Source organism: Aethalodelphis obliquidens, unplaced genomic scaffold, assembly GCF_003676395.1.
Source record: "Aethalodelphis obliquidens isolate GAN/ISIS:26980383/991018 unplaced genomic scaffold, ASM367639v1 scaffold45, whole genome shotgun sequence".
Lineage (NCBI taxonomy): Eukaryota > Metazoa > Chordata > Mammalia > Artiodactyla > Delphinidae > Aethalodelphis > Aethalodelphis obliquidens.
This window is the reverse complement of record NW_020837989.1, coordinates 7,892,020-7,913,441: the sequence shown is the minus strand read 5'-3', so window position 1 is coordinate 7,913,441 and position 21,422 is coordinate 7,892,020. Positions and strand designations below refer to the sequence as shown.

General features: G+C 42.2%; 2 protein-coding genes across 6 annotated transcripts in view; both read right to left on the bottom strand.

Moving 5' to 3' along the window:
* On the bottom strand, positions 1-10,534 carry RBM22 (RNA binding motif protein 22). 3 transcript variants are annotated; one of them, XM_027081538.1, is made up of 12 exons: positions 9,967-10,528; positions 9,300-9,553; positions 8,817-8,870; positions 7,824-7,853; positions 7,091-7,223; positions 5,719-5,819; positions 5,442-5,614; positions 4,427-4,627; positions 3,078-3,242; positions 2,232-2,320; positions 1,896-2,027; positions 1-1,121 (listed from the first exon to the last, which is right to left on the bottom strand). In XM_027081538.1, the coding sequence occupies exons 2-12, from the start codon at positions 9,351-9,353 to the stop codon at positions 991-993; spliced, it is 1,263 nt and encodes a 420-aa protein (XP_026937339.1). In that variant the 5' UTR covers positions 9,354-9,553; positions 9,967-10,528; the 3' UTR covers positions 1-990. The 3 variants fall into 3 exon arrangements, with proteins under 3 accessions (XP_026937339.1, XP_026937338.1, XP_026937340.1); XM_027081537.1 differs by lacking the exon at positions 2,232-2,320 and having other exon boundaries at positions 9,967-10,534; XM_027081539.1 differs by lacking the exons at positions 2,232-2,320; positions 7,091-7,223; positions 7,824-7,853; ... (1 more) ...; positions 9,300-9,553; positions 9,967-10,528 and adding an exon at positions 6,835-7,084.
* Positions 10,535-16,065: 5,531 nt separating this feature from the next.
* Positions 16,066-21,422, bottom strand: part of DCTN4 (dynactin subunit 4) — a 31,652-nt gene continuing 26,295 nt past the window's right edge. For 2 of the 3 annotated variants that reach the window (XM_027081534.1, XM_027081535.1), the window contains exon 13: positions 16,066-18,689. In XM_027081534.1, coding sequence (XP_026937335.1) covers positions 18,476-18,689 — 214 coding nt within the window. In that variant the 3' untranslated portion in view covers positions 16,066-18,475. The remainder of the gene's footprint in view (positions 18,690-21,422) is intronic. The other variant, XM_027081536.1, reaches the window with a different exon arrangement.

Sequence of the window (21,422 nt, the reverse complement as noted above, 5' to 3'; positions counted from 1 at the left end):
TTTAGAAAATTGACCCGTTTTAATTTTTTAAAAACAAAACCACAACACATCAATTTTTTTTTTTTGCCATCTACAATTCAGGTATATCCAAATATTCTAAGACCGGAGTCCCCTGCCCAGAAGCAGGGAATTAAAACGAGACGCTGAAGTCACACAAAGGTGAATGCTGAAGATCAAAGTCCCAGCTATAGGTCACAAGTCTTCCATTCAAACACACTCTAATTCTTTTCCTTTCACAGTTTGTTCAAGTGTTTTACTGGAAGTTCTTTAAAATAATTTCATCCTAGACACCAGGTTTCTTCAATGATACAAAACCCCATGACATTTGTGTTTCCATCTGATTGACAGGAATAAAAAGTAATTTTTATCTTTGTCTCTTTTTGGTAGCATAAAGAAGTAAAACTATCAGCCAGATTCCTCTAGTAATAAATGAGGAAAGGAGAGATGAGAAAAGACCTGGGCTGTGCTGGGTGCTGGTTTCTACTTGTCTTTCTGAGTGTGACTTTAGAAGCGTTAAATCACACTCTTGCCACTACAATGATTAGTACTAGTAATCTTTTTTTAGATGATAAAAAGGAAAATATCCAATGGACATAAAAATGGTCAAAGTTGTTTGTTTTTTTACTGCAGGTCAACTTTTTCCCCCCAGAAAAGATACAAAATGAACATTTAATTGGGATGGTAACTCCGCTGGACATTCCAATTTACCCAGTGGCTTGTTCCCCACACAGATAAGGGGAAGAGGCATTAAACTTTATTAGTAATGTTATAGTAGTGACCAGATATGTTAATGGCAGCTTATTTCAGGTCCATCAATCCTTTGAGCACATGTAGGAAAGCATGGCTGTTGTTCTCCAACTGCCCACATCTGAATACATTCCGCTATCATGGAAACTACAAAGGAAGGAAAAATATATTTATTCCAAGATTCATTTACTGGGATTTTTAAGCGCCCTCTCTTCTGTAGAGCCCCAGAGTGGTGATAATGTGCTAGGGGCTGCTGTGTTTCCCGGCATGAGCTCCCATCCTCTGAGGGTCCTGAGAAGGATAGTGGATTGGTCCTGGAGCCCTCATGAAAGGAGGGGGTGGTCCCATTGGGTGGAACATGTGTGGCCCAAAACCTACAGATAGGAGAGAAAAATCTGTTAGGCTTGCAGTTCTCTTGACAACCTTTCAAACCCTGAATTTTCTAAGGTCAATACCACCTACACATAAATCAAATTGACATGGGGCTTCAGAAAATGTCAGTTCACAAGACTTGCTTAGGAATGTCTACCTGCATGACTTCCTTGGTTTTAGAAACCTTCCCCCTCAAGATGGCTTAAAAAAAAAAAAAAACTCCACATGTCTCAGGTATTGCTAGTATGTCATCTGAGCCTCTGCTATCTATCAAACATGCCAAGCCTATCACACAGGATTTGATCAGAATTGGGGAGGTGAGGGAGAAATCAGGCTGATGGCAACACCCTGTCATCATTAACCTCAATGCTTTATACTCGAGTGAAGGGTGTTCAGAAACCAGAACTTTCTCCAGAGTATGGGAACTCTGCCCAGGAGAACCTGCTGCTTGTGATTTACTTACACTGCTCATACTGGCATTGACAGTGCTATAAAGAGCAGTGCTATACAAAGTGCAAGTCCCTGAACTGTTTATTACTTGTCATGAACAAGATAAAGAGCTTGAGCCAAAATGTAACTTCATTACATGACCAAGCACACTGTTTAGTTCATCTGACAATTTTTTGGTAACACGACTTTCTTGACGAATTTACATTTTGGTGCAAACTCCTTACCTTGTTGCAGGCAGGTAGTAAAGGCTTTGCAAGCTAAAACACACCCACAGCCTACAGGACTTCGCCAGGGTTTCCCGATTTCCTCAGAAGGAAGCTGGTTACCTGGGGGTGGGGGTGGGGCAATACCAGGCGGGGGTGGCAGGGCGATGTTCACCACGGCTGGAGGACCGCTGGGGGGTAGGTTGAAGTAGTTGGCTGAGGCCTCTTCTTCTGCGGCAGGAGGAGGAGGAAGAGCTAAAGAAGAGAAACAGCTGGTTAGAGCAGAGGACAACTGTGCAACAGCGCTTCCACTGCCTTGAAATCCTGGGAGGTCCTGCTGGGAGAACACAGCTGCTGGGAGCCAGAGACCTGGGTCTCTTCTAACGTCCGTGGGACACGAGGGCAGTGTGAGCAACTGAAGTTAGCAAGCTACCAGGTAGGCAGAAAGTCTGCACTCACCTCCTGGTAGCCCTGGAACGGGCTCTAGCTTGATTCCAGAGTCTGTGGTTCCGTCCTTCTCCTTTTCTTTTCCTCTGGCTGCTTGGGACCTGGGAGACACAGACCCTTACGCCATCAGCACATGGTCCCACCTTCTCTCACACCTCTGCTTCTCATGTTTCCTAGACAAACGGATTTCCTTCACTCCTTGCCTCCTTTTCGGCACACATTCTTTTCCCATAAATGCCATAGTGCACAGTGGATAAGAGCAAAGGTTTTGAAGCCAGAAAGACTTGGGTTCAAAATTTACTAGAACTGCTGTAGGGAATGGAGGAGGCAACACCCATGTGTTGAGCCCAGTGCTCAGAAAGCCCTCCGTGAGGACTGCTGCTGCTGCTGCTGCTGCTGCTGTGAAAGGTCTCCCTGGCTCCAAGCCAGAAACACGTTCCACCTTTGAATGTCCAGGGCATTTTACTTGTGTCTCTCTTATGCAATCACCACTTTCAAACTTATGTTAGCTATTCTTCTTCACTAGATAGTTGGCCTACAGAGGACAGAATCTAGGTCTAATTCCTGTGTAAACTCTCAGGCCACATTTCATGCCCTGGCATTACCCTTGACCTGTAATAGCTGGTCAAAAAACACATGAATCTTCAAAGGATCAGATCACTACACCAAAACCCTGAATAAATTTCCAAAGTAGCATCTTCCTAATATCCACAGGAATGGAGTGCCAGACAGAATGAAAAATTCTTTGTAAAGGTCCTATTGATTTAAGCCTATTCACCGAAAGCTTACTAGTCCCCAGATAATGAAAAGGTTCTTGAAAATCTCAATAATGCTATTTTAATACAGTCTAATGCTCACCTTCCCCATTTCACGTTGAGCCTGCGGCCATTGACGATCAACTTGTTAAAGGACTTCTCAGCAGCCACTTCTGCAGCCTGCCTTGTGGCAAACTGGATGAAAGCACACTGCTGTCTCTGCACAACAGTGATTGTCCGGATCTCTCCAAACTGGTAGAAGTGATTTCTGAAGGGATACAGGTAGAGAAAAATGAGTTAATAACACAGACATTCCCAGGAAGTTGAATATGGATTATTAACTCTTTTTTTTTTTTTTTTTTTTGCGGTACGTGGGCCTCTCACTGTTGTGGCCTCTCCCGTTGCGGAGCACAGGCTCTGGACGCACAGGCTCAGCGGCCATGGCTCACGGGCCCAGCAGCTCCGCGGCATGTGGGATCTTCCTGGACCGGGTCACGAACCCATATCCCCTACATCGGCAAGCGGACTCTCAACCACTGCGCCACCGGGGAAGCCCTGGATTACTAACTCTTTAACTGATTCACCACAAGGCAGGTGGCCCCATGGTGATCTGCCTAATTACCTGCAGGTGGTTCCCCCATACCTTAAACCCTATTGTGGGTGCTGTGTATTGAGGAAGGGAAAGAAAAATAATGAGTAAATAAAGGCTATCAAACATCTCAGGGTTTTTCCCATGGAGGAAAAGGGGCTCCAGAAGGCTCCCTAAAGACCTTAAACCCTAGATAAGGGGTTGGCAAACTACAGCCCCCATGGCTGATGAGCCAAGAACGTTTTTTAAAAAATTTTTTTTTAAGGTTGTAAAAAAGAAGAAGAGAAAGAGCAGGTGGGAAAAAGTCTGCCACCCCCTGGGGACACTCTCGCTCACTTAGGGTTTAATGCAGACAAGCTACCAAGGGCAGGTTGTACACCTATAAGAGTTTCTTCTCCCCTCTATCTCTTTGCAAGAGGCAATTTCCATCAGTATCTGCCCAGATATTTCATCTAGCCATGCAAAATACAAGCCAAGAATAACACAAATTTACCAAATACCAATCTCTTTAAAAAGCCAACAAGTAAACCATAAGGTTTTATAATTGCAAAGCTCTCCCTCCCCTACAAAATTAATCATACTTGGATATGTGCCATCTTTAGAAATTCTAATGGCTATTAGGCCAAACAGAAGCTCATGTAATTAATACCCTACACAAGCATGGAATAAGCACTGTTGAGGAACATTACGTGGCATCACAAAGGACAACTTTATAAAAATTCCAGTCAGCATGACACTAACTCTAGAGCAACTAAAGAAAAATGTACCTTATACAGAATTATCATGTTTTTGCCAAAAAAAAAAAAAAAAAAATTCTAGGGCAGGTGAAGGCAAAAACAACTCATAAAATTATATTCACAAACCTTAGATCTGTCTCAGTAATGGTATCGCCCAGACCACCAACATACAGTGTGGTGATAGTCTTGTCCTCTGGTGGGTCCAGACGAGGCATTGTTGATGCCCGCTTTAAAAGTTTATCTGCCACAGGGTCATTGATTCCATAATATCGGTCTTTAATGTTCTGATCAGCAAGGGGGTCATCTGGATCTGTTGGCTTCTCATGTCTATGGTTCAGGAAAGAACAATGCATAAAGGTGAAACAAGGGAAAAAATTTTACAGATACCACCCAACAGGAGCTACAAAAGTCCCCTTTTGATCTAGAAACCATGGCCATACCAAAACATAACTATTAAAACAGAGCTAATATCAAGGGATTTACTGTATCACACAAGGACTCGCTAGCCTCCGAAAAGCCACTTAAACGGCCAGCGTGGCAGAGTTTCCTTATAAAGAAATGTTTTTGACACAATCCACTCCAAAACAAAAGGTAACCAAAACATGATTACCCTCCTCTAGGTCAAGGGTTCTTAATGTGTCTGAGGTCTTGCATTCCACTCAGAGTCTTATTAAATCTATGGACCCAACCCCAGAAAAAAACATAGCTACTAGCTTTTTGTTGGGTGTAGGCTTCACCAACCCCAAAGTAAGAACTCCTAATCCAGATGCCTGGCAGTCTTGAGTCAAACACACTTACACATTCTTTACAAGTCTGGTCTTAATCTGATTTCAACTATACACTGAGATTCAAGCCAATCATACCCTGATGGCAAAGACTTACATCTTAGGCAGAAACTTTTGAGGTCAACATTGATATTTTATGGCAGAGCAATTTAGTTTCCCAAGGCTTGGTTTTAAGTAAAAGTTCCATTATAAGTAAAAACAATTTGATCAAGCTCTAGTCCTAAGGTATAAGACATATGACACTAGTTCTATAAACTTCTACATTTTAAAGCAGAAATAGTTTAAGCTAGCACCTCCCCCTTCTTAGATGACTAATCATCTGAAAGCAAAAACTGAAAAAGCAGTTCAGCTCTTGCCTGTATGGACACTCCTCTCCTCTCTTACATTCTCCTTTCACCCAGAAGGAGCAAATGTGGGGCCGATTTCTTTTGTAGTAGGGTGTGGTCCGGGCCAGTTTGAGCAGCATGTCACTAGTGGATGTGGCCTTCCCCAACATGCCAACTGGCCTTGTTCCATCAGAGTTAGAAATCTATAAAGGAATGACACATTCAAAAGATAAATTACACAGGTTGTATCAATCCCCCAGGATTCTTTCATTAAATATAAAACTACATCGAGCAAGTGGCAACATACTTCTCGCTCCATATTCTGTGTATAGTATTCTTTGTTGACGTCGGACTTTGGCATGTCATCCTTAAAAGACAATCCTGCGTCACGAACCTGGATGGGCAAGCCTAGAACAAAGGAAAGGAGGAAAAAACTCAAAATACATTTTAAACCATATCCAAACTGAATAGGTAGACAGAATACATCATTTTCTCCACTTTCTTACTTGGTACCAGAGGCTTTATTTATTTATTTATTTATTTTGCGGTACGCGGGCCTCTCACTGTTGTGGCCTCTCCCGTTGTGGAGCACAGGCTCCGGACGTGCAGGCTCAGTGGTCATGGCTCACGGGCCCAGCCGCTCCGCGGCACGTGGGATCCTCCCGGACCGGGGCACGAACCCGTGTCCCCTGCATCGGCAGGCGGACTCTCAACCACTGTGCCACCAGGGAAGCCCCAGAGGCTTTATTTTAATTCAAAATCTTTAGCACCATCAGGCCAATACTACTACAGAGCATTCTAAGAAATTATCCAAATTCCTGAGTTTTCATGAAATTTCCTGAAATTAATGTTTTAGAAAATCTTTTAGATGAACAAACTTTTACTATAGTTAGATTTGACCTGCAATTAATAATGCATCTAGCTTTTAATATGCCATAATTTATTTAAAATAAATATAAAAAAATGAATTATTTTTAGGCTTGTCCTACACATCCTCTGGATAATCAGTCATGTAAGGGTCATTATATTCCAGAATCAGAACACCCGCTTAACGAACATAAAAATAATATTAAACAATATGTGACCAGGACTCTGATTAGCAGAGCCAACTTTCTGAACTTAACATAGATAAACTTGTATTTTCCTTTTCCCTTTTATTTTACTGTATAGTAGAAACTTTTGTTGAAAGAATATTTTTCGCATAAATAAAAAGTCATCTGCAGTTAAAAAAATCACTCCCAAAAGCAGTTACTCTGAAACAGTAGCAATATAGTGTATCAGTCCTAACAATATATTTGATACAAAAATCTAGAGCACAATTAGCCAGAACTTTGTCAGGGATTGTGGGAAAAAAAGCTCTCGATTTAGAAAGAAGCCAAAGGCAAAGAAATTACCTATCAGAGCAACGATGCCTTTAACTTACCTTGGCTACAAAGGTATACAGAAGGGAGGTTTCGGCCAGTGCTGATCAATTACCAACTTTTCTTTAAGTCCCTACTGTTGTTCAGAACGCTAGAATAAATTAGTATGGTTCTTTTCTTCTTGGGAAAAGCAGAGCACAGCAGACACTCCAAAGTGGGTGAGAACCAGAGAAGGGGTGAGAAGTGGGAGACAAGAAAACTGGTTTGTCGTGTAGAGTAGTTGCACACTTTCAGACCTATGGGACAGGGCAAACATACCATACTCTAGGTCCAAGAGGCAGGTCTGACAGACATTCTTCAATTTACTGCAGGTCTGGCAAACTTCAGTCTTCTTGAAACGCATGCGGACCCCGGGGCACCAACGAAACACTGTGAACGGCCTGGCACAGATCTGGAACACAAAATAAAGCCACAGAGTATTAATGGTCCTGATCTGGACAATCAATCCAGGAGATTTAATAAAAGGATCCCTGAATCTAGGGTGTAGAAGAGATCTTAGCAATCATCTAGTCTAAACACCATATGATGTTTCAATCCTTTACAACACCCTTCCCCAGTAGTTAAAAAACTCACATAGTACAGAAATAAAATACTCAAAAATCAAAGTCCTCCCCACCCTAGAGGTCACCACCATTAATGATATAACCCTTAATCTTTTACGGGGTGAGTAGGGAGTGTCATATACTCCTCTGAGAATCTTATGATGGCTATGACCTTCCTCCTCAGCTAAAATGCTCATGTGCATAATCAAACAATACTTGGTATATACAATCTCAGGGGGTTCAAAGCCCAACCACAGACACCAAGTTAAGAATCCTTACATTAAAGGGCTCATTTTCTTACCCCTACACTAAATAGTTAACAGCCAATGAGTATGTAAATGATACATGAATGTCTGTGTAGCGCTCACTTTTATAAAGGACTTCATACCTCAACAAGTGGAAGGGAAACGGAAAATAAAATTAAATCATTACTCTTTAAATATACTTACTTTGCATTCCTTCCCGTACTTTTCTTTGGTCTGAAATAGAAAAAATAGAAAAGAATGAGTTATGGAAAGAAGAAAACCTAATGCCTGCTCCTTCTCTAGACAGGACCTAAGAAATTTATCTGGAAATCCCTGGCATCTTGAAGAGAGGAGGAAAAAATCCACCCTTTTGGGGAGGGAGGGGGGGTAAGGGAGGGCTGGGGATATAATCTAGTCACCTACAAGTTATAACCTCTTAAGAATCTTACAGATCTAACACCAGGTAAGTATGTACCTTTCCACAACCGCAACTCTTAGATTCATTTCTGGCTCCGAAGTTCTCTCCCAAGAACAATTTCCTAATGGTTTCCACAGTCCCTAAATGGAGGATGCAGCCATGGCCAGCCCATTTTACAAAGTTTAGTCAGAGTTAACTACTACAGACTCATCCTGTGCTGGTCCCCTGCATATAGTCAACCAATACCTCCAAGACTGATCACAACACAGCCCTAATCTAAGTATTAAATGTTAACTGCTGCTAATTTTACCCTTATTTGTAAGGATAGAGGGTACCTTATACTAAACAGATTACAAGGTGCAGAGGCCAAAAGGCACTTGATTAGGAGTCAGGAAACCTAGATTTTTAGTCCTGGGTCTGCTCCTAATTTGCTGAGGTACCTGGAGTCAGAATATCTGAACTTAGATCCCAGCTCCACACCTTACTTGCTATATTGAAAAGACATAAACTCCCTTTGCCTCTGGTTAACAGACCTATCTCCTAGGTAAATGCGCAACGAATATTAGCTATTATTATGACTCTTATATCACAGGACTGTTGCTGAGCTCCAAAGTGAGAGAACAAGCATGACAGTCCTTTGCAAATTCGTCGTACTCTTAGGGTTAGTAAAGGGGCATTATTACTTCTCAGCTAAGACAAACACATCACCGACAGTGTGCAAGTACCACAACACTGACGGAACACAGACAGTAAGTCCCGTTTCACACACGATCACTCACCATTCGGATATATGGGTTTTCTCCAAGACACGTCTGGCACAGAATAGGGAAGTCCTGGTGAAAATGGGAAATCTGGTCGAACGCCAGGCTCCGAAGACCCTGCCATCTCGGCCACAGTGATGGGGCGGGGGGAGGGGACGAGGAGCGAGGTTGGGGAACAGGGCAGGAACCCGAGGTCCAGCACTGGCCGGGTCGCGGACGGGGTGCTGCCTGCACTTCCGGCAGACGGCGGGAGAAAAGAGCCGCTCGAAAAGAGTGGAGGAAGTAGGAATGGAAAGGGGGCTGCTGCCGGACCCTGGCTAAGCCCTCTCCCTCCAAGCCCGCAGGAGGGCCGCCCTTCAGCTTTCAGCCGTGGCAGAGTTAGGCCGCGGTGCTGGCTTCTCCCCGGAATTCCCTCGGCTGCGCCGCAGCCATGTCCCTGCCCGCCCGCTGGAAGCCTGGCTTCGCTGCCTCTTTCCGTCCTCCATCGGCAGGCATACTCACCGCATCCTCCCAGTTCTGCCTGTTGTAGGTGTTGGAACCCAGAGAGGTCGCCATCTTGAGAGCGTCTGGAGGTAGCCGCAGCTTCCGAGTTGGGAGAGAAGACCGCCACAATCCCGTCAGGCCCCGAAGCTGCCTGCCGGCCGTCGACGTCTTATTTACGCGTCTTGTGCGCCCTTGAGCGGGGGACGGGCCTTGTGCGTCATGACGTCGCCCGCTCAGAATTTCTTCGCTAGATAGTTGGCTTCCTGGTGCTTCTTCAGAGTGGTGACAGCAAGGGATGAAGAGTCACAAGTACAATCGGTTTATTTTAATATTTGAGTGAAAGAATAAAGGAACAAGGAATGAATGAGGGGTTGGGATTAAAACAGCGTTGGTCCCCACTGAGTGCTTATTATGCCAAACGGTGGGGTAACGTCTTGCCGTTACCGTGTCTTACTTAATTCCCACAATAAGCCCTCTCTCTGTAGGGTTGCCAGATTTAGCAAGGAAAACCCAGAACGTCTACTTAAATTTGAATTTCAGATAAACAGCGAACCCTATTTTAGTTCCAAATATGTTCCAAACATGCTTACACTAAATAATGACTCGTTTTTCTGAAAGTGAAATTTATCAGGGTGTGTTGTACTTTATCTGGCAACCATTACCCTCTAGGCAAGTATTATTGTACCTCTTTTATAGAAGGAAACTGAGGTTTAGAGAGATTAAGTAACTTGCTTCTGGTCGTGTAGCTAGAAAATGGTGAAGCCACAAATCCAAAGACAATAGTGCTGTGTTTCCAACTTCTGAAAAGAAAAGGGTCCTGTGGATCAACACATGTATTGTTACATCGTTTTTGGAACAACTCATAACCACACTGCCGATATTTTATGAATTTCAAGCGTCCTGGTATCACTTTCATAGTTTTTGACATATCCTATCATCAAACACTTTTATTTATGCCACCTTATGTCTTAAAAACTAGGTTTAAAGCATAATTTGTGTAGAGTAAACTTTTACCCTTTTTACTTGAACATTTATGAATTTTTGCATATAGTCATACAAATATAGAATAGTTCTATCATCTATCATCCCCAAAAGTTCCCTTGTGCTGAGTGAATCCACTTCTCCCCATGCTTGGTCCACGGCAACCACTGATCTGTGTTCTGCCCCTATAGTATTGCCATTTCCAGAATATCATAAATGGAATCCTGTATTGCCTTTTGGGTCTGATTTCTTTCTCTTCGCATATTGTATTTGAAATTCATCCATATTGTTACATGTATCAGTAATTTGTTCCTTTTTATTGCTGAGAATTTCATTGTATGGATGCACCTGAGGTTAAACACACACCGCCCCCCCCAACACACACACTTGCCAGTTGATGAACATTTGCGTTGTTCCAGATTTGAATGAATATAAATAAAGGCATAAGCTCATGCAGCTCAATATCAAAAAGACAAACAACCCAATCCAAAAATGGGCAGAAGACCTAAATAGACGTTTCTCCAAAGAAGACATACAGATGGCCAAGAAGCACATGAAAGGATGCTCAACATCACTAATCATTAGAGAAATGCAAATCAAAACTACAGTGAGGTATCATCTCACACCAGTCAGAATGGACATCATCAAAAAATCTGCAAACAATAATGCTGGAGAGGGCGTGGAGAGAAGGGAACCCTCTTGCACTGCTGGTGGGAATGTAAATTGGTACAGCCACTATGGAGAACAGTATGGAGGTTCCTCAAAAAACTAAAAATAGGGCTTCCCTGGTGGCGCAGTGGTTGAGAGTCCGCCTGCCGATGCAGGGGACACGGGTTCGTGCCCCGGTCCGGGAAGATCCCACATGCCGCGGAGCGGCTGGGCCCGTGAGCCATGGCCGCTGAGCCTGCGCGTCCGGAGCCTGTGCTCCGCAGCCGGAGAGGCCACAACAGTGAGAGGCCCGAGTACCGCAAAAAAAAAAAAAAAAAAACAACTAAAAATAGAACTACCATAGGGCCCAGCAATCCTACTACTGGGCATATACCTTGAGAAAACCATAATTCAAAAAGAATCATGTACCACAATGTTCATTGCAGCTCTATTTGCAACAGCCAGGACATGGAAGCAACCTAAGTGTCCATCGACAGATGAATGGATAAAGAAGATATGGCACATATATACAATGGAATATTACTCAGCCATAAAAAGAAACGAAATTGAGTTATTTGTAGTGAGGTGGATAGACCTAGAGTCTGTCATACAGAGTGAAGTAAGTCAGAAAGAGAAAAAGAAATACCGTATGCTAACACATATACATGGAATCTAAAAAAAAAAAAAGGTTCTGAAGAACCTAAGGGCAGGACAGGAATAAAGACACAGACGTAGAGAATGGACTTGAGGACACGGGGAGGGGGAAGGGTAAACTGGGACGAAGTGAGAGAGTGGCACGGACATATACACACTACCAAATGTAAAATAGATAGCTAGCGGGAAGCAGCCGCATAGCACAGGGAGATCATCAGCTCGGTGCTTTCTGACCACTTAGATGGGTGGGATAGGGAGGGTGGGAGGGAGACACAGAGGGAGGAGATATGGGGGTATATGTATATGTATAGCTGATTCACTTTGTTATAAAGCAGAAACTAACACCATTGTAAAGTAAGTATACTCCAATAAAGATGTTAAAAAAAAATAAAAACAAAACCCAAAAATAAATAAATAAATAAAGGCATTACAAACATTCACATACAGGTTGTTGTACAGACATAGGTTTTCATTTTGCATGTGTAAATACCTAGGAGTGGGATTACTTGATCATATGGTTTTTTCCTGTATAAGAAAGTGCTTGCGATGATCTGAGCTTCATGCATCTGTGATTTGTTGTCCTTCATTGTATTTTGAAAATTCTTAACTGTCATCTCTTTAAATATTCTGCCCAGTTTCTTCTCCATCTGGGACTCCAATTACACGTTAGACTATGTGATATCATCCCATAGACCTTGAATATGCTGTTGTTTTCTTTTTGAGAGTTTCAGTTTGGATAATTTCTATTGATCCATTTCCACGTTTCCTGATTATTTCCTCAGGTATGACAAGGTGTTCTGATAAGCCCAGAGAAAATATTCTTCATCTCTGATCCTGTGGTTTTCATTTCAATCTGTCCCTTTCTTATAGTTTCTACCTCTCTGCTGAAATCTGTCCTGCATATTATCCCTATTTTCAACTAGATCTTCGACATGTTAATCAGAGTTTAAGTCCCTGACCAATAATTCCAACATCTGGGTCATACCTGTATAGGGTCTCATTGATGGTCTATCACAAATGGGTTGACTTTTCTTGCTTCTTTGTGTATCTCAAAATTTTTATTGAATGCCAATCATTACTTATGTAACAGTAGAGACTGAAGTCAATATTATTAATGCTTGGAAATAGGCAAGCCTCTTCTGTCAGGCCATTCGTGTGGGGTTTGGTCATCCTGGCCAGAAATTGAGCTAGGTTTGGGTTTTGTTGTTGCGATGGTTGCCTTCAGTGTTTGAAACCACAGGTTTCATATCCACTAATTTTGTGCTTTGGAGCTGAAGAATTTTTCTCAAGTGTTCATACTTCATCCTTAGCTTTCAGCTGTCCTGCATACCTGCACCATATGGTTAAGTCTCTATGCCTTTGCCCATGCCCCCAGCAGCTGCTTGCTACATTGGGAGTCAGGGAGGACTCAGGGATTCTTTGTTCTAATTACGCCTCAGTCTTTTTTTTTTTAATTTTTAAAAAATTAATTATTTTTGGCTGCGTTGGGTCTTCATTGCTGCACGTGGGCTTTCTCTAGTTGCGGCGAGCGGGGGCTACTCTTTGTTGTGGTGTGCAGGCTTCTCATTGCGGTGGCTCCTCTTTGTTGCGGAGCACGGGCTCTAGGCACAAGGGCTTCAGTTGTGGCATGCAGACTCAGTAGTTGTGGCTCACGGGCTCAGTAGTTGTGGTGCACGGGCTTAGTTGCTTTGTATCACACGGGATCTTCCTGAACCAGGGCTCGAACCCGTGTCCCCTGCATTGGCAGGTGGACTCTCAACCACCGCGCCACCAGGGAAGTACAGCAGGCAGATTCTTAACCACTGCGTCACCAGGGAAGTCCCAAGCCTCAGTCTTTAGTAGGTCCTTCGTGCCCAGGCCTTGGGAATGGGTCTTTTCTCAGCATTCTTGCCCCTTCTCTCTGTGGCAGCCAAACCCTGACTTGTATCTGTGGTTGGTTGGTCTTGAAGGGGGAGAGTTTCTTGCCCTTCTTGCATTGGCAAGAGGCCTTTAATGGTATTGGTATAAAATCCTGGGGGGGCTCAGGACTGAATCCTGTCCCTCCCAAGTGTAGAGGTTTTTTCTTACCTTATCCCAGCACCAACGGGTCTTTACCTGTGTTCCAGGGAGACAGGGTTTTCTGCTCCTCCCGCAGTGGCTTAGGCCTTTTTGCTCCTACTGAGGGAAGGGCCTAGCCAGGGGGAGGCAAGGTTTCATGCCTTTCCTACTCCTCCTTCCTTTGCATGCCTCCAAACCAAGGGAGGCTCTGTAGAGCTCCAGCACCCCACTCCCCCCAGGTCTTTCTCATGAACACCCGGTGGAGGTTTTGGAAAGAGCTTGTCAGTGCATGCAAGGTCCCCTAGTATCTCAGGCTCCCAGGGGTTTTATACTGTCATGCTAGCCCCAGTTTGGCCTTTAGCAATTCTTTTAGTTGATTTCCTCTTACCTGCTTATATGTTGATCAACACTTCTTCCTCCCATGCTCTGCTACAGGTGAGCCAGTCTACATCCCACCTCTCCTTGGAGGGGTCTGTCCTTCCTTGAAATTCAGGCTAGTTGACTGCCCTGCCACATCAGCTATCTGATATAGATCCAATAAAATTTATGATTTTGTCATCTATCCACTTTGAGTCAGGGTGACACTCTTTCCACACATCTACCTCATAGGCACAAGTGGAACTCCTAATGTCTCCTCATGTTACTTAAATATATTTTAAGAGGAACATTTTTTATCACTTCTGTAAATGGAAAATTAGTATCACTTGTGTAGATGTAGCCTTAAGAACAAGTACAATGAAAAAATGAAACAATATTTTTTAGTAAGTAAGCCTCCGTTGTCTGCCAAAGGCTCTGAGACAGAAGCCTATGTTTAAAAGAAAAAAAAAGTGCTACATAAGAGAACTGATACTTTATCCTTATTTGACAGAAGGATGGGGAGAGGGGAGCAGGGCATGAGAATGATACAACTTTCTCACTATTTGATTCCGTATCATTTAATGTTACTTTCACTTAACACTTAAAGTCATTGTCTTGTGTAGGTGGTTTGTATTGTGAAATATATTCCAGGACACCAGGGTCTGGTGTCCCTGACCACCAGAAAGTGGGGAGAAATAAAGCTAACTACAGCTGACCCTTGAACAACACAGGTTTGAACTGCGTGGGTCCACTTACACACACTTTTCTCCCCCACTAAATACATACAATACTACATGATCTGCACGTGGCTGAATGCATGGATGCAGAACCCTGGATACAGAGGCCCAACTGTAAAATTATACACAGGTTTTTGACTGCCCCAGTGTCAGTGTCCCTAACCCCTGCATTGTTCAAGGATCAACTATATTGCAACTGAGCAAGTGACTTGGCTCTGAGTTTCTGAGTTTATTCCAGGCTACCCTTTGACTGGAATATAGGAGAAAGAGATGACAAAGGGGCCTGGATTTGGCTCTGCAAGGGTGTGCATTACAGCAAAGGAACTATACACATACAAAACCCAATACTAGGCAGAGGTAAATGCCCTGGAGAGGTTAAGTACTACAGATTAAGACCACATCTAGATGGGAGTAGGATACCTAGGGAGTATCCTAGGTTGAGCTAACACTGGAACAAGAAAGCTCAAGGGAAGTTAAGATATTTGGCTTATGACAAAAAGAGGCATATGTATATATATTTTTAAAAAAGATAAAAGACCAACAGCTATGTAAACAAGGAAAAGGAAGATGGTATTAATTTATTTAACAAATATTGGTTGTCTGCTACTTGCCAGGCATTGCTCTACACTCTGCAGATACATCAATTTTTAAAAAAAGACAAAAATCCCTGTACTATGGAGCTTATGTTCTCGTATGATGAAACAAAAAATAAAGTATATAGTGCTGGATGGTAATCAGTGCTATGAGGAAAAAAAAGCAGCAAAGAAGGGGGATACGTGTTTAGGGAAGGTCAGTTTACATTATCACATAGGGAGGTCAGGGAAAGCCTAAGAAGGAAGCATTTAAGCACAGACCTGACTGGCAGGGGTTTGAGTTGTACAGATATCTGGGAGAAGAGTTTTCCAGGCAGAGGGAACAGCCAGTGCAAAGAACCTGAGAGGGCGCAACCTGGGGTGACTCAGGAATAGCAGAGACTTGTGTGGCTAGGGTGTAGAGAGCAAGGGAAGTAGTTGATGAATCTACAGTAAGAGGAGGGAAAAAGTTGAGTACAGATGAAAGTGGACGAGTGGCTACCTGAGAGGGCTGGGCCACTTTGTACACTTAAAAGGATATCTTTGGGAGCAATGACCCAGGATAAAAGCTGGTAGAGTCCTAACAACGTAACATTTACACATTGGTTCTGATAATATGTTCATAAGGAGCTCAAGCAACATCTATCTATATAATATTACAGTGAACTACCTTGAGGTTTTACCTTAGTTCATTTAGACAAATGGAAGAAGGGAGCATGCCCCACTGACTCGCATGCTAACCCTAACTCCACCCCTGGCATGCTACTCCACTCAGTCTTCATGAAACCAAACAAAAGACACTTTTCAAGCTTTTTCTGCTTTATTTCACCACACGAAGTTAAGCAATCAGGCAAAACAGTAACCTGTCATTCATAAAGACCAAGGAGTGCCTCTCATTCCCAAAAGGGACCAAAAAGGATGTTTCTTTACAAATATGCATTACATTTAGCTCATTAAACAGTCTGAACAAAAGAAAACTCTGGTGGGCTAATCAAATCACAAATTCAAATTAACTTAGCTTTAAGTTTCCAAAACTGTAGTTTCTAGTGCTAATGACATCTAATTTGCCTGCATGGTGCACACTGACTATACTTTTAAAATCTTGCACCTAATCGAATATAAAAAAGGAACAAATAAAATTCCAAATTCACCAGCTGCAGGTATTGAACCATTTCTACTAACACACAGATACTGAACCATTTCTACTAACACACGAAGTACCAGCGTGCACTGAAAACTATCTTGAGGAACCATTAAATCAATGGCTCTGTTATTCTGCAAGTTAATTTGGCTTCTGAGGAAAAAATTCTATGATCAATAGTGTTTTTGTGTTTCTGTGTCACATGGGGGTGATGAGACCCATTACTTCAACATTATTATTTCTGGGAACAAACACCAGCTATATGCCTTCAACACGTAACTGTGTGTAGTCGATGCAAACATGTAAACATAGGAAGCTATCCTCTACCTTGAGGCTTATCTCCTCCACTGGCAAATATGGAGCACTCACGTCACAGGAGGCTGTAGTGAGTAGTGAAATAAAAATTAATTTGACACTTCGTGGGGTCACAAAAAGTTAAGCTATTCCTATAGTCTGCAGATTTGTCATTATACAACACCCTGCCCCAACTCCTAACAGGCTAAGCCTTATTACTGTCATAATATTGGAGACATGAGTGTTTTTGTTCTCATACTGCAGCATATATATTGCTCTGTGGAATACTGTTTCATAATATTGGCTTGATCTTAAGAGTACTATTTAGTGTCTTTCAGAGGCTTCCTAAATATTTTTATCTTCCAAGGGGAACTGAAAAGTAACTATGTCCTGTCTGTACTCTAGATTACTATATATACCTTTAATTTTTTTTAAAAAACTAAAGGCTTGAACTTAAAACCAGAATAAACAGGAAATTTCTCTTTCCCCAAAGGTCTGTTGGCTGCTTGCTAACAATACATTTACAGAAAATGTGGTGCAGGTGGTGGTCTACTTTGTCAAGTCTCAGTTGAGAAGACATCACAGAAATTAAGGTTAGCAACCCAACTCCAGGATACCAAGTGAAAACAGCATGTGTGCTGTTAGGCAAGTACTCTTTATGATTTATGGTCAAAATGCTCTTATTTGACAAACCGTATGATAAAAGTCTTAAATGCAGGAAGGGAGAAGTTTCTTTTTCTGAATATCCAGTTTTGGATTCAAGAGATTACAAATGTTAACTTCCCCTTCAAATCAATGAAAGAACATTAGTTCAGATCATGATAAACATCTAACATTTAAAATGTTTTCTGAATTCCAGAAGTGAACTTGTCCACCAAGTTTTCTTTGGGTTCTTTCCAGGTCCCCAGTACTCAGAACAACTTACTGAGTTAAAGAGGCCGAGCCGAAGAGAAGCGTAGGGAGTAAGACATAAAGACAGGCTCGCTGCGGCAGCATCAGTCCCTGGATATTGTGGCAACAGTTAAAATGAACAGAATTTGCCACCCCCTTGACATGACACGTAATTGCTTGCTTCTCAAATTCTTCCTAGAAGAAAAAGTTCTGTATTCTACTGGGAAAAAATTTTTAAGAACAATTAATAAATAAGTATCTTATATTCACTTAAAAGAGGGCAAATTAAGGTGCCTTAACTATTTCACAGGTTTTTCCAATCATCACAAAACTAAAGACAACATGACGATTCTATTATCCTGTCAAATGGATGGGAGCCAAGATGGCAAGTGAAGGGATACGTTTAGAGTGCTAGATTATATCTAGTGGAATGCAAAAAGCAGCTGGTATACTGAGACCAATGCTGGGTCATTAATAGCGGGCCTACCTTTCAGTTATTTTAAGTTTCATCTGTGAGACTCTGATCCTTTATGAGATCAGATCGGGAGATAGTATGGTCAGTTTCTCAAGTGGTCAATCGAATGCCACTCCAAGGAACAGCCACCCCCTTTCTTGGGATGGAACTATGCTGTTGTTAGTCAACGTGCAGGGTTCAGTGAGGGAGACACAGACTTACGGGTATTAACAGAAGAGAGGGCCAGAGGAACAGCAGTCACCCAGTGTTCCTAATGCCTTGCCTATGCCCCCAACCTCCTAGGAACAGGATTCAGTAGTGCATGGGTACATCATTATAAACAAGGCCTAACGAAGCAGCGGCTTCCACATTTTAACGCGGGTTTGTGATGATACGGTCCTTTGGGATCTGCCCGCCACTGGAACACTTTAAGGAAGAAGCGGGCCCAAGCTGAGTTCCACATGCTGGGTGAGCCAGATGACCTCTGTACCCTGGTCAGCTTCTTCGATGGGGCGGATGGGGGTGGCCAGGTTTTTAAAATCGTGCTTCATCTTAAAGCACACGGTCACTTCGCCCTCCTCACGCTGTGGGGTCACTTTGATGAAAATACCCACTTTGTTGGCCTTTCTGAAGGCTATAATGCTATGGAAGGAAATAAGCACAGTATTAGGCAGGTCGCAAGTCAGCCAAGCCTGTTAGACTCACAGTCATTTTATGCCCCACAGGAAATCTCTGTTGACAAGATATGACCACCATCCCATTTGTCAACAATGAAGAGTTTCTTCAGCAAAATGCTGACCTCCTTATTTTTTAAATATTACAACAGTAAAATATAGTCATAAAAATTTTAAATGGGGAAAAGTAAGTCTTTCCTCTTATTTTCCTCTTCAGTACAGAGAACAACTGTAAACGGCTTGGCTCTTAACCCACCAAATATTTTTCTGTGCACTTACACTTTTCTGCCTTTTTAACCAACACAAAAGGGACACTATTCTGTAACATGCTTTTTTTCACTGTTTATCACAAACACCTGTCCATATTGGTATATTTAGGTCTTCTCCATTCTACTTAATGGGTGCATAGCGACCATAATTAGTATACACTGATTTCCTCTGTTACAAACATCCCTTCACATTAACCTTTATATACATATGGTATTATTTCTATAGGATACAGACGGATGCTAACTCGGAGCTTTAAAGGAGTTTCTGGAATACCATAAATCAGTGTGTTTTGTAAATAGAGTCTGTAAATTAGGAATTTTTAGAATAGAAAAAAATCTCTTTAGTTGAATTTTCCATTTCAGTTTTCTGATATGCACTTGAAGTTTGTGTTTAAATAACTTAGCTTCAAAAAGTCAAAAGGCAATGAAATAAACAGAACTTGATCTACTATCCAGATGATACTCAATTACTTTAAGAAAAGTTACTCAATCAAATATTTACATATTATCCAGTATTAGCACTACTAATTTCCAGATATCTGGAAGTCCTATAAAGTACAATAATATGGAATATAATTAATTCAATCTTTCATTAATCTGTCATGTAATCTGGCTGGAATTTATCTCAGATGATCTTTCCAGAAGTTCACCTTGGCTTAACAAATTTCTGTACTTAAATTAATATAATTTATATAAACCAAGGATTATAGAGAATGCATTTTGTATTATATTAACACAATCACTTTGAAGTAACTAATCAAACCTTTGATTTACATCAGATTCATTTTAAAAATTCAGTTCAAAAATAGTAAAAAAGAAAAAGTCTTCCTAGCCTTAATTTCCCAGGCAACCACTGATGCCTGGGAAGCTTTTTTTAAAAAAATTCAGATTCCTGGTGCCTACCTAGACCTGTTAAAGAGAAGCTGTGGGGTCTGGTACTCTATACAGAATTTAAAAAAAAAGATTAAGGGCTTCCCTGGTGGCGCGGTGGTTGAGAGTCCGCCTGCCGATGTAGGGGACACGGGTTCGTGCCCTGGTCCGGGAAGATCCCACATGCCGCGGAGCGGCTGGGCCCGTGAGCCATGGCCGCTGAGCCTGCGCGTCCGGAGCCTGTGCTCCGCAACGGGAGAGGCCACAACAGTGAGAGGCCCGTGTACAGCAAAAAAATAAAAATAAAAAAAAACAATAAAAAAAAAGATTAAAACACCCACGCTGGTGCTTTCTGAAGTTCACCCAAGTTTGGTAATCACCGTACTAACCTCCTCTTTGCTCTCACTTTGTCTTTCTAATTTGTCCCATGTTATTTCTTCTTTCCGGGATCTTGCGGAAGGAGCTTTTGATCATTCTGTTAAAAAACCTTAAATATTCCCTATACCAGTGTATTAAATGCTATTGCTTTTCAGCTCTGTAGCCTGCTTTGTGACACAGGATTCTGCTAACCACATTTCTGCTTGGTAGGCTGGTTCCTTACCAGGCTCCCTTTAGGGGCTCTAATGGAGACCAGAAGCCTGCAGGAAGAAGGGGCCTGGTTCTCCCGGTGAGCTTCCTGTCTGCATGCAGCTCCTGTGGGCAGCACTCTAGCAATGCCTCTTCACTCAGGAAGTGGCAATATCCAGGTTTTCCAACTGCATAACCAGCTTCAGCATGCCACCCCTCCTCTGGCACCCTGTGATGCCAGCACCAGTCAGGCAGTGTCCCTGCTCCCATTTCCCAGAGGTCTGAGTTTCAGCTCCATGGGGCTCCTCCTTCAAGCTTCTAAATTTGAATCATTTAAACCATTTCCCTTTGTTCTCTCAGCCCTAGGAGTGGTAACTGCTTCATAAAATTACCATCTCTGGGATACTGCAGATTTCTTCTTAACCTCTGAAGTTACCCAGTTAACAAATCTTTATATTAAATTCTCTCTGTTCAAATAACTGATGTGATTTCTGTTTTTAGACTGGAACCTGACTGATGTATTCTTCATCTGGGAAAGGTTTGGTTTTTTACTTCTCAGTTATTAGGTATGAGAGAGTAATCTGTTACTCTAAGATGGAAAGGTTGGGGGGCAGGTAGACAAATCCAATGGTAAATCTTTGGGGATAGAATACTATATCCTGTCCACAACCATGAACAATCATGCACTTGAAAATTTTTTAACACAGGAAACATAGGTTAAAAAAACTGTGCTTACAGAATGATCCCAATGATGGAAATGTTAATGGTGCTAATCTCTGGTGGTGAAATTTTATTTTCTTCTTCATGGTTTTATATATAAAAATAAATATATATTCACCAAATTTCTATAGTAATTTTTTTTATAAATAGGAAGAAAAAATTACTTTAAAAATTCAGATAAGAAAATTGAGATCTGTGACTGGGCCTCGTGTACCAACCAACTGTGGCGTGTGTGTGTGTGTGTGTGTGTGTGTGTGTGTGTGTGTGTGTGTGTG

Coding starts and splice junctions, on each gene's coding strand:
- RBM22 (XM_027081537.1), bottom strand. CDS start 9,353: ATGGCGACCTCTCTGGGTTCCAACACCTACAACAGGCAGAACTGGGAG. Junction 5,615..5,718: donor CACAGAATATGGAGCGAGAA/GTATGTTGCCAC, acceptor ATTCCTTTATAG/ATTTCTAACTCTGATGGAAC. Junction 3,243..4,426: donor ATTACTGAGACAGATCTAAG/GTTTGTGAATAT, acceptor GTATCCCTTCAG/AAATCACTTCTACCAGTTTG.